The 19,243-nt window shown below is 36.3% G+C and overlaps 1 protein-coding gene across 1 annotated transcript in view; it reads left to right on the forward strand.

The window, feature by feature from the left end:
- PTCH1 (patched 1) overlaps window positions 1–19,243 on the forward strand; it is a 92,176-nt gene that overhangs the window by 26,834 nt on the left and 46,099 nt on the right. Inside the window, exons 3-8 of the mRNA XM_088129946.1 lie at window positions 8,964–9,153; window positions 10,717–10,786; window positions 10,874–10,965; window positions 13,978–14,176; window positions 17,137–17,258; window positions 18,526–18,673. Coding sequence (XP_087986072.1) covers window positions 8,964–9,153; window positions 10,717–10,786; window positions 10,874–10,965; window positions 13,978–14,176; window positions 17,137–17,258; window positions 18,526–18,673 — 821 coding nt within the window. The remainder of the gene's footprint in view (window positions 1–8,963; window positions 9,154–10,716; window positions 10,787–10,873; window positions 10,966–13,977; window positions 14,177–17,136; window positions 17,259–18,525; window positions 18,674–19,243) is intronic.

A 19,243-nucleotide genomic window follows, 5' to 3' on the forward strand; every position in this document is an offset into this window, starting at 1 on the left:
TCCCTTGTCAGGGAGTTTGGTAATCGAAGAGCAGCTACCAAGGAAGTAGTAGAAACATGGATGTCCACTGTTTCTGACAAATGTGTCTTCAGTAATCTTAGGACAAAAAAAAGTGGGGGGGAATCTCCTGGGATCTGAAAAGTTGGTGTGTGGCTTTCATCTGGGATGATATGATCACTTGGGAAGATATGTTGGGAAGTAGAAAGCTTTCTGCCTGAAACTTTCATTCATTTACTCTTCTAGACGACTGGGCTTTGCTCCCAGACCCATAAACTGAAGGCTAAAATTAAAGCACAGATCTACTTTTGTCTGGCAGTCTGAGCTCCATGAGCCACAGAGTGCTCTGATTCAGAATCTTCATTTTATAAGAACTATACCATATTGCAGAATACACTGAACTCCAATATAATATTGCATTTGACCCTTTGGATTAATATTTGGATCATGGGATTACTGATCTTTGGAAAACCCAATCTACCTGCACTTAGGTTTGACAGATTTAAATAGGAAGAATAAGAAGCCTTTGAGACTTGTCTTGGGATGTCAGAAGTTTAATGTGACAAGAGCAAAATAGCTTTTCAGTTCTGCTAGAAATTTGATCTAACTCCTTGTTTTATGTTTGTATTTAGGTATCATCATAAACATCCAATTAATTATTTAGTCTCCTGTGAAAATAAAGTGAACAGATTAATCAGTAGCACATTGTTGTTAATCTTCTTGTCATTCAGGACCAAGGTTTAATACTATAAAAGGAATGCTTTTCCGCATCCCCAATGCTTTTTGGACATAGATACTTGATGTAGTTTATGACTTATGATGTACCCAGATATATGGGCACTTCCAGGCAGGGGTATAGAGCTATTTGCAGATTAAAATGACTCCCCTCTTGCACTCTTGTGACAACACTGGTTCTTGCTGTTTCTGTAAGTCCTGGATGTTCCTAGTGTCAGTCATGAGTTTTGTGTTTCACGAGAAATCTTATTGTCAAAGCAGAAATTGTAGTCTCTAGATTAGAGATTCTACCATGTATAGAATAGCATAAGCATGCTAGGGATAAACTGGGCTTGTTTGTGGCATATTAGCCAAAATGTGTCAAAACAGACAACTACCATACTTACTGATAGCAGGGAATGCTGCAGGTGGCACAGGTATGATTAAGACTAGTAACCTAGTCTGTACCCTCTCTATCTTACTGAAAAGTGTTATGTGAAAGCCTTGATAAATCAAAGCCATGATTGGCAATGGAGGTCAATATCAATGGGCTCATCTAATGATGACCATGCCATATGAAAGATTACAACTTAGAATGTAAAGGAAGTAAATGATAAAGAGCATGAATTAACAAATGAAATGAAATGGTGTGTCCATGAAAGTAATAAAAAGGATCAATATGTGATAAATCTGAATGTATTTTTATTTATTTACATGGATTTAAAAATGCCCAATTCCAGATGACTTTGATCTCTGTACATGATACAAACTGGAATGATAAAAATAAACCAATTATATGCATCCAGAAGGACCATATAAAGCCAAACAAAATATGCCAAATAAAATCTTACAAAGGCTCACCCACCACCCTGTCCCAAGACCTGGGAAAATAGCCAAGTTTTCACTATCTAATTGAACATAGGTTGAGACACATATGGATCTCTGGGGAATGCTATTCCAAAGGGCAGACACTACAACAGAGAGAGCATACCTCTGAGGCCCCAATAGATGACATTATTTGATAAAGGGGACATGAAGGACACTCAGTCTGCTGGATCTTACAAAATCACCTTATATAGAATAAAGGTGACCTGATCTTACCAAGGGCAGTTGATGAATACATGCAAGGTAGTGGAACTGCAGGTTTAATAATGGATGAAAAGGCTAAAAAGTATGTCAGAAAATATAAATTTGTGCCATCCGGATTATGATGAGTCCACATAAAAATAAGAATCCATAGGTTGGTGATAGTTTTATGTTATGATCCAATGAATGGTGGTAATAGAAGAACTAAGAATAAGTTCTGTTGAACATAGGTTGAAACACATATGGATCTCTGCACAACATCTTGAATGAATGTGCTTTAGGGGGGAAAAATGTTCTGTTAGGTGACATGAATGGATGGGTAGGAAAAAGATGAGAAAATACAGAAAAAGTGAATGGGTCATTTGAACAATGTGACTGGTGAACATCTGCATAAAGAAAGGTCAGTAAGCATTTGTTTGGAGAAGATTATATTAAATTACATATATGTAGTTTAAGCGTGACTATTCATATGTACACAGTGAAAAGGAATGAATCATAAAGAATAACTGATTTGATTGTTTAGTATGAAAGGCTGAAATAATTAATGAAGCATGTTTTGTATGTGGGTTACAGCATATTTTAGTAGTGTCAACAATAGATCCTGGGAGAAAGTAGACTTGGAAGAAAGGGGAAAAAGTGAAAGAAACTAGAATGTAGATGGACTGCACAAAGAAGAAGTGTAAAATATATGAAAAAAATAAAAAAATATATTATTCTCCCAACAAAATGGAGGAAAAATGGATGTAATAAAAGAGGATGTAGAAGGTGCTTGGAATACAGTGAAAATAGTTATGTTACAGAGTGAAAGAAGTGTGTGGGATAACACTAATGAGAAGTATGAAAAAGGATACTTGGTATCATGAAGTGAAAAAAGCTATGGTTGAGAAAAAATGAGAGAGAATTATTGTTTCAAACAATGAGAGAAAGATTAATACAATATTCATGGAAAGAAAAAGATAATTGCAAAAATGTGGTCAAAGAGACCAAGGAAACAGTTAAGACTAAAGGAAGCAGAAAACACACAGCAATTTCGATAGAAATTAAAAATTATTTTGAAACTGGGGATGACAGCTAAACAAGTAGCCTCCAGCAGAATGAATGGAATTACAAATAACAGTGATGAAATGATTTGGAATGAGACTGAAGGGAAGGAATTTTGAGATTGTTATTTTAGAGATTTGCAAGGGAATGTTAGAGATACGTCAAAGAATGGATTTGAACAAATGCTAGTTAAGGAAGAACATAAATTCAGTAAAAATGTTGAAAAATTGTAAAGTTGCAGGAGCAGATGGCATAACTGGAGGAATATTACTATTTATGTATGTATTTGATCAATGTATAAGTCACTTCAATTGCCAAAGCAACTCTGGATTAAATAGGAATGAGGTTTGCTTATGGGATGACTGATGAGCTAGAGAAGTGCTGGATATGTAGTCATGGTAATTGATTGGACTAGGACCAAGAAACTGAATTTAGAAGCACTGTTTCTGGACATGTCTGTCGATATGAGTGGTATGCAACTTGCTCTTGGGGGATTTAGTCTCCATAAATGATTGAGTTTGGTAATCTAAGGAAGGTTTTATCAGAGGTACATAGTAGTTTTACCAGTTTTGCTTGGGATGAATGGCTCTAGTGATGTTCTGATTACCTCCAGTCCCACAGAGAAGTACATTAAATGTCCCAACTTCCAAAGCCTGCTGGAACAGCCAAGTTTTAATGACTTCCTAAAAACCAAAAGGTTAGGAGCTATTTAGATTTCCAGGGGAATGCTGTTCCACAGTAAGTGGGAAGGCTCACTTCTGAGATCCTTGTTGATGATATTCCTTGAGAAAAGGGATACAGAGATAGCTACACTACCAGATCTTATTGTATGGGCAGATACAATTGAGTATAGGTCATCTCAAGTGTACCAAGATCCTGAGTCATATAAGATTTTAAAAATGACAGGCAGTGCCTTGAATTGCACCCGGAAGCTAACTGGCAATCAATGCAGTTCTTGAGGTTGTAGTGTTATATCGGGCAAATCAAGATGTGCCCATGGCTACTTGAGCCACATCATTTTGGACCATTTGTACCTTCTAAATGCTCTTATAGGGCATCACCATTTGGACTATGTACAATTGTCCAAGTGAGAGATGGTTAAATTATGATTGAATCAAATTGTGAATCAAGGAGGACCTCTACATTACAAGCCAGTTCTGCCACAGGGAACATGTTCCCATCTAGAACCAAAGATCAAATCTCTCTGCATTGAACCCAAAGCTACTCTATCTTGCTGGGATTTAGCCTGTTCTTCTCCATCCAGACCCTAACAGGCTGCAGGATCAGGACAGCACCTGTTTGGCTTGGGGTTAAGATGTAAAGTTGCATATCATCTGCAAACTGATGATACCTGACCAGTTTGATTGATCAGATCACTCAGTGGCTTCATATGGCTGTTAAATAGGAGTGGAGAGAGCACTGAGTCCTACAGCACCCTACAATGCTGCCAACTCTAATTGCCTCTTTAGGTAAATGAGGACCACTGCAAAACAGTAACCTCCTGATCCTGAACCCTTAGAAGCAGTCAAAAAAGACACCATGATTAATGGTATCAAAAGTCTGTTCCAAGACTTATCATCTTGTATGTTCAGATCTAGTGTGAACATCAGATCTAGTGTATTATTTCCTACACAGTTGGGCTCTGAATGATCTGGGACAGGTTCACAGTTGTCATTGTGATCATGAACTCCCAGGCTGCCACCCCCAAGGAAAGCTGGTGAAATTCCCCAGCCGTATAACCCTGGGAAACTTCACTGCCAACCCAGCAATGAGGCTGAACAGCCCGGGTAGGGATACCACCATGCAGTAGGAAAGGCAGTAGAACAGTAGTAGTCCCAACTTGTCTCTAGAGCTGGCTTCACCAATAAGGCTTCATATACAGTTATCAGAAGAACAGTGCCTCCTGGCACCTTTAGAGTCTCCTGGATATGACTGCCAGGCCACCTCCCCTGCCCTGGGCATGCCACCGATGCCAAACCTGAAGTCGAGACAGGCACATTTCCAAAAAGGGAACACCTCATTTTTGATGTGTTGCAATACAGTGCTGGCTGGAATTATACAGGTAGTCCCAGTGTTAAGAACTCCTGGATTACAGACGATCCATAATTAAGAACGGAGCCTATTGTAGCAAATTTCAAATTAAATACACAATGGTTTGAATTAATTACACAATGGTTCGAGTTCATTACACAATACTACTTATACAGTATTATACAATAATATTGTTCCGGCTTACATACAAATTTGACTTAAGGACAGATCTTGGGAATGGAACACGTTCTTAAACAGAGGACTTACCTGTCCTCAAAAGGTATTTGGAAGATGGACATTATTTCATACAATATGGTGCAACTTCTTAAGAGTCATGCTTGCCATAATTGACTGTTGAAGTAGAAGAAAAGGGAAAGAAACTGAGGGTAAGAAAGGAATCCCTAGATTTTTTTGGTGTGTTCTACGTAAAAAAATTACCTAAATATTTAAACATAGGGCATAGGTTTTCATACCATTTTATAGCATCATTTTATATTTGATGTAGCATGGGGGCATATTTGTGTAAAATTTCAATTTTTGCTTCAGTCAATTCATTTGCCATGGAAATTTGAGAGGGGAAAACACTTTGTTATGCTGTATCCAGATTGGTGAATTTAGTGTAGTAAGCTAAATATGGGTAGGCTTAGATATTAATTTATGCATTAGTTCCTTTCATCTTCAGAAACTGATTTCAAATTCTTTTAGTATCTGAGGCAGGCCTGTACAACATATAGCACATGGGCTACCAGTGTTTTTGGAAAAATAACCAATTCACTGCCACCAAATAATGCCACCGCCAGGAAGGATCCGCCACTGTCATCTAGGTTTTTGCAATCACTTCTGCCCCAAAAGATATGCCACTGAGCACCTCCAGGCCTCACTAACACTACCAGCTCCATTGCAGCCACTGCACTGCTAGCCGCCAAACAGCTGACTGGCATGCCAGCTATTCTTGGTGGCCTGACATTATTTTTAAGGTATTAGTCTGACCTTTTCCCATCTACAAATTGTGCAGGCCTCATCTGAGGTATGATGCCAGTTAGATACTTGGACAAGACATTTGCAACAGTAGCATCAAGATTGTGACATTTTTCCCTCTTAATGATAAGGATTAGGACATGCTTGAATTTTGGAGGTGATACATATGGAATGGCTGAATTTCTAAGTTATTTTATAAGATATATATATATATATATATATATATGTTATATATAAATTATATAAATTTCTAAGTATGTCTGTAAGTGATAAAGATTTTTAAAATTTGTTGAATAAATTGAAGTTTCTCACCTTTTTTTCCCTTCACCCCTTACTACTTATGAAGTGTTACTTCATAACTGCTATCTGAATATTCTACTTTTTAAATACACTGAAACTATTAATATATCTCAAAATAAGTTGCCAGATTTAATTCTATTAGTAACTGACTAGTACTAAAAGATCTGTCAGCATAATTTCCTTAGGTTTCCCATCTATTGGTTTATTATTATTTTCTCATTGGCTTTATGGGAGGATGAAAAAGTCTACTTTTCTTGTTACCTTATAATACTGATTAGTTGAATTTGCCTTGCTAAGTGAGATTAATAGAGTTTGACAGCATGTTGAGTCAGAGGCAGTCATGTCCATTGATATTAAACAGTTGGCCACCTATAATGCTGTCCTTTGGCATGCATAGATTTGTCCTCTTAGTTGAAATAAGTTTGAAATTTCAGTGATTCCCGAAATAAAATGATAAATGAATTTGAGTATGGATGGCAGAGCATATATTTTCCATGCAGGATAGTAATAAGTGTTACTTGAATTTACAGATAGGAATAGCAGTGCATCATTGGTATTCTTCAGTCAGAATAAAATAGGACATGATTCGCTGAAAGCAGAAAGGATTTGTTGGGAAGCCCTATTTTTTGAAATGGAGTTTAAAGTCAAACTTGAAAGACAGTTCTGCAATATTTTGATTGATTTGCATGCACACAGATTTTGCACCTTCTCTTAATAAATGAAATTATGACACATTTGTACATTATATTTATGTATAAAACCATATGTACACACAGTTCCTTTGTAATTTGGAATATCAGGTTCATTCAAAACAGTCATAGACTTGTATATTCAACTGAAATTCAGTTAGGGCTTTTACAAGACTATGGCTTAACAATAATTTCTCTAAATGTTATCAAATATCAAAATAATTGCTTGTAGTTGCACAAATGGGAGGAATGTGTAATTCATATTATTTTTTGCTGGGTTTAAAACATGAACACAAGGTATTTAAGGGCAGAAGAAGTTGCAGGTGTTAGAAAAGTTACTTTTACAATTGATGACTCTTATGATTGTCCTTGATTTTATTCTCATTTTGAAAAAATGGAAATTAATTGTGCAATTGTTGATAATTCTACAGTTTCGTCTTGTACCTTGGAAATAGCCTAAAAAGCACTGCATTAATTTTTCTTTCACAAATTATTTTTTTGGCCATGATCATGTGGGTCACAATAATTTCTTCTTTTTCTTTCTGTCCCCCTCATACCTAAGTCATACTCCACAATACGCCCCCAAAGGAGGTACAGCTGGCCAGCCCCACTCTGATGCAGGCATGCTGCTGTGTCCCTCTGCCTAGCCTTGTAGGTAGACTTTGAAATTAGTTAGATTTCTAGTAGTGCAAGGCTGAGCACACTTCAGTCTAGATTGCAAACAATCTACATGGTATACCAAAACTTTGGTCACCCAATATAAAGGAAAAAATGAAATACTGAGGAAGATAACATCAAAAGGATTGGTTGGGTTGAGGGCCTTGTGAGTGAATCAGGAAACACAATGAAGGAATAAAACGTGTGTAAGTTGATTCCTGTTTCTTCATGAGCCCAACATGATTCCCTGTTCCTCTGGGAGATTGTGTCTATGTGTTTGTACGCGTGATAGACAAATGAGCTATAAATGTGCTGTAAGTACTGGAAATAGCACTGAGAAGCCTAACAAACACTATCACTTCCACATTTGAATGGCAAATAAATTGAAAGAGGAGACAGTATGAGAAACAAAATGTACATTCTAGCTTTTACTTGAACATTACACATTTAAAAAGTTCATGTGTAGAAATGCTCTTGACTTAATAAGTGTACTGTCAGTTTGTACACATCTGTGGGGAAGGCAGGTCTAATGATTGTCTCAGTTCATTGTAATAGATGAAGTAAGTCACTGAGTGTTTACAGAAAGATGAAATATAAGATCTATTTATCTATCTTCAAATACTGAAATGTTACTTTGACAATTATAATGTGGTCTACCCCAAGGCTTCAGAGGGCACTTAGCATGGTCATTGCTGAGAATTCTGGGAATTGAAGTCCACACATTTGGAGGGCACCCAGGTTGGGAATCTGTGTTACCATGTTTATTGCCATTTAGTCTGTCATGAAATCCATATTCTGATACGCTAACGTTCACCGTAGCAACTCTAGACTCTGACAGTAGTTTGTTAAATGTAAGGTGACTGTTCCTCTGAATCTGCACTGTTAAGTGACCCTCACTTAACAGTATTTTTATATTTTAACTAGCAGCAGCAAGACATACTAATGCTCATTTACTCTTTCCCTCCTAGCTACTTTTTATAGAAGATAAACATTTTCTCTTCTGCCTTTGCCAAATTATTTAGGAGAAGAGTGTAAATTGAAGCCATTTATCTTGAAATGTGCCATTGCAGCAGACTGTTTATACAAGTGTAAGAAATTGTAACATAGAAATATTTGGTCTGGTCTGAAAGGAAAAAGGTTTTTTTTTTTTTTTTCTTTTTTTCTTTCTTTTAACAAACTTTGTACACATGGAATTTTTGATATGATACTGAAAATGCATCTGTTTAGCACAAATGGACTTATGACCTGTCTCTGCAGTATAGGAACAATTTTTTTAAAGTAAAGAGAATGTATGTGTTTTTCTGCCTTGTATACAACATTAGCTCTCTTCAAATTGCTTCAGCTCTTAATAGACTATAGAACATTCCATGCATATGGGAACGTTTATTGGTGAGCCTATGAGCTCTTAGAATGTACATAAAGAGTCAATTATTGTTGGCTAATCCCAGGTTGTAAATATTTGTCTGTCAGTTGGTGGGCGAGTGAGTCGGGAGCTAAGTTACACACGCCAGAAGATTGGAGAAGAGGCCATGTTTAATCCTCAACTCATGATTCAGACACCACAAGAAGAGTCTGCTAATGTACTAACAACAGAAGCACTCAGACAGCACCTTGATTCTGCACTACAAGCCAGCAAGATACATGTATATATGTACAACAGGTAAGATCGAAAGAAAAAGGCTCTTTTTCTCATTCAAATCTCAGAGCAGTGTTGGGCAATGCTGCTGACAAGCAATTGTGGGAGTGATGTGCTCCCACCTGGTCATTTTCTGCAGTAACACATGAATCAGAACTTGTTCAGAAGAAATTCAGAAACTCCCTAAATGCTTCCTTTATTGTAGGAGCAGAATTTCCTTGAACATCTGCTTTTCAATATTTACAAAGCCATATCAGCTACTAGTTTTCCTGGAGAGCTACTCTGAAGGAAGCAAGATGAAGTTGATACTGTTTGCTTGGTTCAGCCTTATTTTTCAGTTCAGGGCAGTAAAAAAAAAAAGATGGCAGCTTTGATCATATGGTTGCAGCCACCATCTTGACTTTGTTGAAGCCCCCTGCCCATGACCCTGTTTCAGTTGGCAACTAGGGGGTGGGAAAATCTTGATTTAGCCTCATCTGTATATGCACATCCTAGCTTACAATATCTGAAATTATTGTGCTTCAGAAAGTAAATAAGTTAACTTATAATATGAATATTTGTTTGCTATTAAGTTTAAAAAACAGAGTTTTCTTTTTGCCATAAAACATATTTGAAGTATAACTTTTGACTGTGTTGGGTTGCTGATATACAGTATGTAGTATAAATAGGGGCTTGTTGTGGGAGCCAGTAATATTAAACAGTGGTTTTAGTTAGAATTAAAGCACAACCTTATCTTGAAGTGATCTTACAGTGAGTTTGTTTTGCGAAGTTCAGAACTGTTTTTGATTCAGTGTAGATAAATGTTCAGCATAAATTTTCTCTGACATACTGGAAGGATTCAAAGCAGCAGGAAGTCCTTCACATTCACCAATTGGTAAAGAGAATGGGCATTCAGATTATTGTCTACAGCACCCTTCCACAGCCTAATACCCTCCAGATGTGTCAGACTCCTGTGCTCTTTAGGTGATATGAGATGTAGCTCACATCTGGAGTGTGCAGTTTGGGAAAGGCTGACCTACAATATTGCAAATTTACTTCCATTAATCTTGATTGGTGGTTTCTGAGAAATATGACTTCATGGTTAGAATCACAAAATATACTAAACACTAGAGGCTAAAAGGATCAGCAGGCCATCAAAATCTAACTACTATTACTGTCATAATTCACCAGGAGATTAGACCCATATAGATGAACTAATTTAATTAAAATGGAAGCATGTCCTAAAAGTGGCAAAAAAGGAAACTTTCAAAATAAAGATACAAAGATAAGGCAAGCAGCAAGTTACAAAGAATGTCAGCCTCTCAGTTATTCAGGAGAATGAACTACTTGGACTCATTCAGAAATGGGATCTTCAGTCATTCCTGCACGATTCAAGACCTATTTGCAAAATAATAGTCTCCATAAGGGACAAAACCTGCCTTATTTTTGCACAATAGGCCCCTCATTTAGTCAGAATTCTGAACTTTCTATAAAATTTGTAGTTTCTGTAAGCACAAGTGATCTATTTGAGTAGCATGCAGATTAAATAAATGTATGCTTGTTTTAATGGAAAACAAATTTAATGCAATTTGCTCTTCATTTTTACAGACAATGGAAATTGGAACACTTATGTCACAAATCAGGGGAACCCATCACAGAAACAGGTTATATGGACAAGGTACAGACATTTTATTTATTATATTTTTGTGCATGTTTCTCTAGATTTATAACAATATTTTGAGATTTTTTTCTTTTTCTTTGACAGATTATAGAACATCTTTACCCTTGTTTAATTATCACACCACTGGACTGCTTCTGGGAGGGTGCAAAGTTACAGTCTGGGACTGCATATCTACCGTGAGTAATGTGTGTTGATTTCTAATTTTTTTACCAGTTTAATGAGGCTTCATTTATTTATTGTTTATTCTGATGTTGGACTGACCACAACATGTGAGATCTTTCAGACAAATATACATACAGATGTCTATTTGGCATGTTTTTTCTCTTTAAAAGAGATGTTTAGTTCAATTATTTCATCTGCTTGAATGCAAATACATAGAAGAGGTGACATCTGACCCAGCATACTTGCAAATATAGGTACAGCAATTTCCTGTAGGAATAGCAACTTATTATTTTTAGCTTCCCATCAAAATGTGTTGCCACACAAATGTTGCTTACTTGCAGCTGCTCTGTATATGACTTTATCTTTAGGGGTGGCCTGGTTGTTTCATGGGGGTCAACATGAATAATAGATGGGAGCCAAACTAAGTTAGTTCAATTTTATTCTTGCTGAATTCAGTAGAACAAGTAAACCATTGGTACAGACTTCCAATGATATAGTTTGGATCCTGGTAGGGACACACAAGTCAAGATGGCAGCCACAATCATATGATTAAAGTTATGTCACATTTTTACACACATCTCACAATACATGTAAAAGGACAGGACTTTTATCACACTGTTGCAGCTGTCATCTTGACTTTTTTTTTTTTTGACACTCTGCACCACCCCCCCAGGTTCCTTGGACATTCTTGATTTCAATCTTGTATCTGAACTAGATTCATATTTCATTTGTAATTAGAGCTGATCCTGAGATGATCAGGATTTTAAACTCTCATTGACAGTAAAACAAACATTTTAAACAATACGCTTTAAAATAGTTTTGAGGACCTTCCATTAACTCAGTCATGATAGCAGGTACATCTGAGAAATTACAATAGCAGGTCCTGAGTTTTGCTGGTTTTGCATATGTTTTTTAAAGGATACATGACCTGCTTATGTTTTTCACATGTATCTGCACAACAGTTTTTCCTTTGTTTCATGCAAAAGAAAATTCAGTAAATAAGAAGGAAAAAAAGTCTTTGCTCTATTATAAGAGAATCCAAAATCGATCACTGGGTCTTCAGGCAACTTCCATCATATTTTAGAATGCTTTTGTTATAATAACAGGGACATTTGCTATAATTTTATCTCCCTGATTTCCCTCTATGATGGGAAAGATCTACAGAGAGAGCATTTGAGTGAACTTGATTACAGCCCTCCACAGGAATGCAGATCCTCATTGCTTAATGCAAGGATGCATAGGAATTCAGTAGAAGCCACAATTACATCAAAATGCATCATAATATAGTAGTGGTACAAGTATGCAATTTGCATACTTTTCATGATGCATGAAACATCATTCCCTCTTCCTGCCCCCAGTGAGCACCCTTGCCAAAATAGGCTGTCTTTTGTGAATGAGTTGCTGCAACTTGTGGGGAATATGGTAATGATACAGTGACATTTCCAGGGGATTGGCTGGAATTATTTAGTCTTTTTTCAATATTCTAGCTTCAGTACTTTTGTGTAACAGAAATTGGTATATCAATCCTATTGGAGACAGAACACTTCTATTTTATTACTTAAAACAAGAGCAAAAAAAATAATAATGCCAGTAATTCACTGGTTTGCCACCAAATTTTGGGCAGAATCTCAGGGCCACAAAAAGAATCAATACTTTGAATATTTTAATTTTTTTGCTTTGGTACTTTCAACTTTGTACTGTCAACATATGGTCAAGGGAGAAACAGCAAGGGTTCCAATCAACTTCATACTTCTTTTCATTGCCTGAAGGCAGCATTGTCACCATTATATGATGATTATTGATTATTGTATCTGAGGAATTAAGCCATATATTGAAATGTATGACAGCAGTGGGTAGACTAACAATGGTGTTAAAGTGAAAATATGTAAATTGCTTCCTTCAATTTACCCTGTAATAGAAAACTTCAGCAGAAGCTAGGTTTTGTATATCTGATCTTTTAGTGGTATGAAGTCTCTCTTTTGGATATTGTTATATTCAACATAGTACATCAAGGACTTAATTTTTTAAAAAAAGTTTACATTTGTTTAGGTTAATTGCATAGTTTATTTATATGGTGTAGTCTTTGCCCTGGTTTGTCTGTCTTTGTAAAAGCAACATGCAATGGGTATCACTTAACTTTCAGCATGGACTTTTTTAAATGGGACAATGAAGGAGTTTGTGTTTTCTGGTTGGGAGAGTCTGAATAATATCTTAAGCCTGGTTAAACAGATACAGTGGTCTGAACCAGAAAAAAAGTCAGGCAAAAGCCTTTATGGTCTGGCAACATCACAAAATCAAAAGTGGAAATAGAAAAAAAGCAGCAGAGGCTTAGGAGTTTGTACAAAGGTTACCACGTCTGAAAGAACACATTTAATTTTTTTTTATATTTCTGATTTACATATGACAAATATTTTAAAGAAAGACAATTCTTAATATGATATGAACTTTTCTCCATTATTTGAACATTTCCTTTTCTTGTGACTGTTGAATTCCTTATTTTTTCTGAGTATTCATTTAATTAAGAAAGCATTCATCTAAAATTTAACCATATTTAAAGACCAGATACTAATTTTCTTGTTCATCTGACTCTCTTAGTTTATAAATAGGGACACAGTGTAATATCTGAATTAAGGATAAAGGCTAACTACAACATCTAGAATCTCCCTTAAATTGGAAAAGGTATTCCTGCAAAGATAGCAATTGCTGTTAGGAAATGTTTTTTACCATTGGATTCAAGAAGTTCTGTTAATGTTTACAAGCATTTACTGAGGAATGAACGTGATGCTCACGTGAATAAGAAATTTAGTATGTGAAAAATAGCCTTAAGATAAGAATTTTCAATGACTTTTTCCAAAAGATAAATCCCTAGTTCTTGTGAAATGTTTTAAATATCCTTATGCATATTTCAGTGCACTTTGTTCCAAATAAATATGAATGTGAGTAGGAATGGAAAGCAGTAAATGAATATTTGTGCACATGAGTCTGACCGTTCTTGATACCTTTTCATTTTTCTCTTCATGGAACAGAGGAAAACCCCATTTGCAGTGGACCAACTTTGATCCCTTAGAATTCTTAGAAGAGCTGAAGAAGATAAACTCCCAAGTAGATACCTGGGAGGAAATGCTCAATAAGGCAGAAGTTGGCCATGGGTATATGGATCGACCTTGCCTGAACCCCGATGATCCTGACTGTCCTATTACAGCCCCCAACAAAAATTCAACCAAAGTAAGTCAATCATTGTTCTTTTAGCCAAATGAGAAAAATGTGTTGAAAAAGCAGATTGTAATTCCATATCCTAAAATCATTCTCAACAATATGATGGAGTTTCAGGATAGTTAAATCTTTTCTTTCATATAATATGTAGTCACTGGCCATATTTGAACATCATATAATACCTGAAGTTCAGAATCTGGATTTAGGTGAAATGATGGTTGATCACACCTGCTTGAATTCTTCTGCTAACAGAAGAAGATAAGGAAATGATAAGGAAACCATGACCATTTGTATGGTTTACTTAGCATGAGTTCCAGGCCAAGACATCTGGCTTATTCCTAGTTTAACAAACCAGGTTCAAAAACTGAAGAACAAACAATAGCTTTGAAATGAACTTCAGTGTAGTATTATACTTTCAGTTTTGTACTGCAGCGAAAGGGATATTGGGATATTAATACAGTTAGATTTGCAAAGCCACTAAGCTGATTCATACAATCATCAGTGTTAAAATGATAAATGTGACTGTTGTATGAACAAATTGCTACCAATCAGGTTCTATGTACAAATGCTGTAGTATCAAAGAATGGAAACTTTTGTAGTTACCTTAATAATTTTCCAAAAGAGCATCTTTTTTATTTCAGGATATGAATACTAATATCTGAAACTGGTATATTTGCACGAATAAAGGGACATAATGGGGAGGAGAGTTCCTTTAAAAATCTATTTGATCAAAGAAACTTTTGAAATCAGAATTTATTGTATGTAGTAAAAATAATTGATTTGTATTTTAATTTGATAAATTATTATTATTAGGTTATTGGCTTTATTTTATGGTTTCAGTGGCCCTTATAATAAATGAAGCCACTTCCATTTTCAACAGATTGGGTTGGAAATATTCACTGAGTCCAAATTTTCTCCCTCTCCTGTTGCATTCCCATTTGTCACAATGCATGCCAGTTTCTCCTAACCCTTAGGCACATCAATGGAGGAAATCATGAAGAGCTAAAGGAGCAGAGAATAATGCTAATGGCAATAGAAACATAGGGTCAGGTGAACTATTGATTCTGAAAGCTGTCACGGATGGCTGTGTTCAAAACTACAAATCCTACAATAAATTCTTTTTCCTGTTACTGCTAAACTTCCAGCCAAAATTTGTCCTTCTCTTGTTTCTATCCCTCCTGTTTTGTTTGGGTTACAGTTTTCAGGTAGAAACAATTTCATTCTATACAGAAATACATATGTCTGTAAAATAAACAGGAGTAAGTCCCCACTGGTCTTTTGGTCATCTACATATTATGAATCTGACATTGAGAACTGTGATTGCATACAGTTGATTAGTAAATAGTTTTAGTCAAGTTGGTCACCTTCCTTGAGGACCGCCAAAGGAGTCTAGAATGTAATATTTTCCCTTAGTGTCTCTAGTGGTTGCATTTGGGATTCAAATAAGGGTAACAATACCAAAGAGCAAGATTTGATTATATATCTTACTAGGGCTTCAGTATGCTGGAAGATTTTTTTTTTTTTTTAGAATTTTTTATCCCGCCTTTATAATTTTTTATAAATAACTCAAGGCAGCAATCATACCTAATACTCCTTTCTCCTTCTATTTTCCCCACAACAACAATCCTGTGAGGTGAGTTGGGCTGAGAGAGAGTGAGTGGCCCAAAGTCACCCAGCCAACTTTCATGCCTAAGGCGGAACTAGAACTCACAGTCTCCTGCTTTCTAGCCTGGTACCTTAACCACTAGATCAAACTCACTCTCTCTCTCTCTCTCTCTCTCAATCACATGTCAGTGAATCATTTAGCCAGTTTGTTCCTAATATCCATTAAGTATAAAATCACAAAGGGAACTTTGCCTGAATTAAAGGGAAAAAAACAGTATGGCCAGATTTTATTTGTGTATGATAAATACCTTTTCTCATATTATTCTAATTATTCAATCTAAATCTTAGATAGTATTTCAGCTGTATTTTCAAGGAATATCTAGTACTTTTTTTTTTTTTACTCTAATGAATAGCTAGGGTTAGGGTTAGTTTGGTAACTGTAATTGGTGTAAACTTTTTTGCTTTAAATCCAAAATACAAAGTAAACATAGCTAAAAGAAGCTTATGGCTGTCTTTATCATAAAGTGTTTTCAACATTTTCTTCCTTCTTAAATCAATTTATAAGAAAATGCAACTAGTTTTTCAGTAAACTAGTTGCATGCTGTCTTTAATAATTTCAGTGATACATATTTTAATAACTTTTCCCCTTCATTCATTTTTAAATGATTGAGTTAATGAACTAAATTGAATGTTACTTTTTTCCTCAGCTGCCCTCTGTCTGATGCCAGCCATATTGGGCTACAAGATTTTGCTATGTTGCTGGAGTGAACTTTCCTTTTTTCTCTCTTTATTCTCCGCTTTTATGATTATTGTTGTTGTCTCTTAATAAGTTTTGCAGGGACCACTCAAGGGAGCCGAAGTTAATTTGCTGCCTAATTTAGAAAAAAAAAAAAAGGCTTCCTTCCACACGGATTACAGTTACCCCAAATAATCAAGTTGTTTTGCCACATGAGTCAGAAAATCCCTCAGATACTGCATCCCTAGGAATAAAAATACAATAGTAACAGACTAAATCAGCCTTTGCTACCTTTTCATGAGAACCAAAATCTACTACCCAAGGCAGTTACTTTTCTCTACTTAGAGGTGGAATCACCCTGAAGAAGGTAAAAATTTACAGCTACCAAACCAAGAGAAATCTAAAGCTACATCTGCCAGAATCAATCCTGGTAGCATGAAAATACTGCCATAAAGAATGTCCTTGATCTCTCCTCACCCCATTCAGAGTTTGCAACCAGAGCAGGATTTGCAGGATTTCTGTATATTTGGAAAATTACCTTCAGGGATATCCAAACTAGCATCAGTGATCCTCCAAAAATTTGTACTTTCCTATCTTTGATTCTGTAATATCTTTTTTTAAATATTTCCAGCCTCTTGATGTCGCCCTTGCTTTAAGTGGTGGATGCTATGGGCTGTCAAAAAAATACATGCATTGGCAGGAAGAACTGATTGTTGGTGGCACTGTTAAAAATGGTACTGGGAAACTTGTCAGGTAAGTGCTCCTAACCAGGTAATTCTTGCCTGGGACATCCTGGTTTGAGTCGACACATCCACTAAGCGACATGTGGTTTGGTTGGTCTTGTGTAAACCTAGCCATTTTTCCTCATATGCCATGGCTTATAACTTAGTATTATATCTGAACCCAGCCAACTGTCCTTAGTCAACAGACCTTGGTTTAAACAAACCGTGGCTAAATGTGATGTATAAATCCAGCTACTGTTTTCTTTTTTAAACAGTTGCTGTGAAAACTTTGTCCTCTGTAATGAGGGCATTACTATTTATTATACCTGTAAAATTCACTTTTGTTTATGAGATACTGGGGATAATGTTCAGTAAAAAATTAAAATTGGAGACCCCCTTTGTATATATATAGTCCAAAGAACAAAAGAACAAATGGCATATCATTTAAATTAGCAACAAATTTAATCAAAGTGTAGCTCTCATTTGAGCTCTAATAGTTTTACTCATTTTCCAATTGTAAGTAAATATGCCATGATACCTATGTAGCCTATGATTATCTTCTGGTGACTAATGATTATTTGATCCATTGGAGATTTTGGTCTGTTGAATAGGATGGAGATGACTTTCTTTAGCTACCTCTCCCCCATGTGTCACATGCTGTTCTGAAGGGTCACCCATCCTCCAATTCTGGAGCAAATATGGGGAATCCTATTCAGTGATGGAACGTCTGCGGACCCTGTTGCCTTTGGAAGGACGCGATTGGCTACAACTGTCTGTGTTGTGTACTTTTTGTGTTTCTTGAAGGAAAAAACGTTCACTTTAAAAGACTTCCATTTCCTTCAGATCTTTTGCCATCTGAACACATCTCCTTTATAGTGTGACTCCTCTACAGGTTCTGCCACTTTGCAAATTGAGCCTTATTTAAATTATACAGATAGAGTGGACCTAAGAATACTTAATCTGATCAGTCCTTTATTAGAGAAACTGGGAGGTAGCTCATAAACTTTCTATATTCCAATGTGTCTGCATCAGCTTTATGATGCAGGAAAGGATCAGCTTTTTATATCAATCTAAAAGAAGAAGATAAAGATGGTTTATAACTTAGATTTTCCCCTCCATTTTAAACAACACTGAAGGTGGTTTTCAGTCAAATAAAATGTGTACAGCAGTTACAAAAAACAAACTGCTGAAGAAACGGCCTTCTACTCAGTTCAACCATTGATCAGCTTTTTTGGGGGAGGGGGGGGCTTTGACTGGTTGTCCTTTTCTCCTTCTAAGTTCCCACATCTCTCTTGCAGTGCTCAGGCTTTACAGACCATGTTTCAGCTAATGACTCCAAAGCAAATGTATGAGCACTTCAAGGGTTACGACTATGTTTCACACATCAACTGGAATGAGGACAAAGCAGCTGCGATCCTGGAAGCATGGCAGAGGATGTATGTTGAGGTAAAATAGAAGTTTACTTGGAGAACTGTTTCTTAACTACTTTCACTGTGAACCCTAGGAGGTCTCGTCATTGCAGCCCCTCAGGGATATCCCTCGAGATAGTGTTACTGGTTAGGATGGGTCTCTATTTAAGTCAGCCTTCTCCAAGCAGGAGAGTGGAGATACCATATGTTGGATCTCAACCCCTGTAATTCCCAGCCAATATGCCCAACAGTAGGCTGGCTAGAAAAGAGGAAAGTTGAAATCCAACATATCTGGAAGAACATGCTTAGGACTGGCTGATTAAGAACTTTTTTTTAGAAAAAAAAAAAACATTAAAACTGCCACCCACAATAAGAAGTTGAGTGAAGCATCGCTGGCTCTTCTGTTGGTAAAATTAAAGAGAAGTTCGTATATGTTAGAATGCATGGCTTTTAAAATTCGTACTCTTGCGCTGCTGATTGACTGCGAGCTGCCATAGCTTAAAGAGAAAAAGTAAGCATTTGGTCAGGGTGATTCTTTTTTTCCAGCAAAGGTGTCTGGAAAACATTAGCCCGCCGTAGAATCTGTTCACAGCTGCAGTCCCCTTGG

This window comes from Python bivittatus, unplaced genomic scaffold (genome assembly GCF_059951505.1).
Source record: "Python bivittatus isolate LINGU-HERP-01145 unplaced genomic scaffold, Pbiv_v1 ctg000850_np1212, whole genome shotgun sequence".
Lineage (NCBI taxonomy): Eukaryota > Metazoa > Chordata > Lepidosauria > Squamata > Pythonidae > Python > Python bivittatus.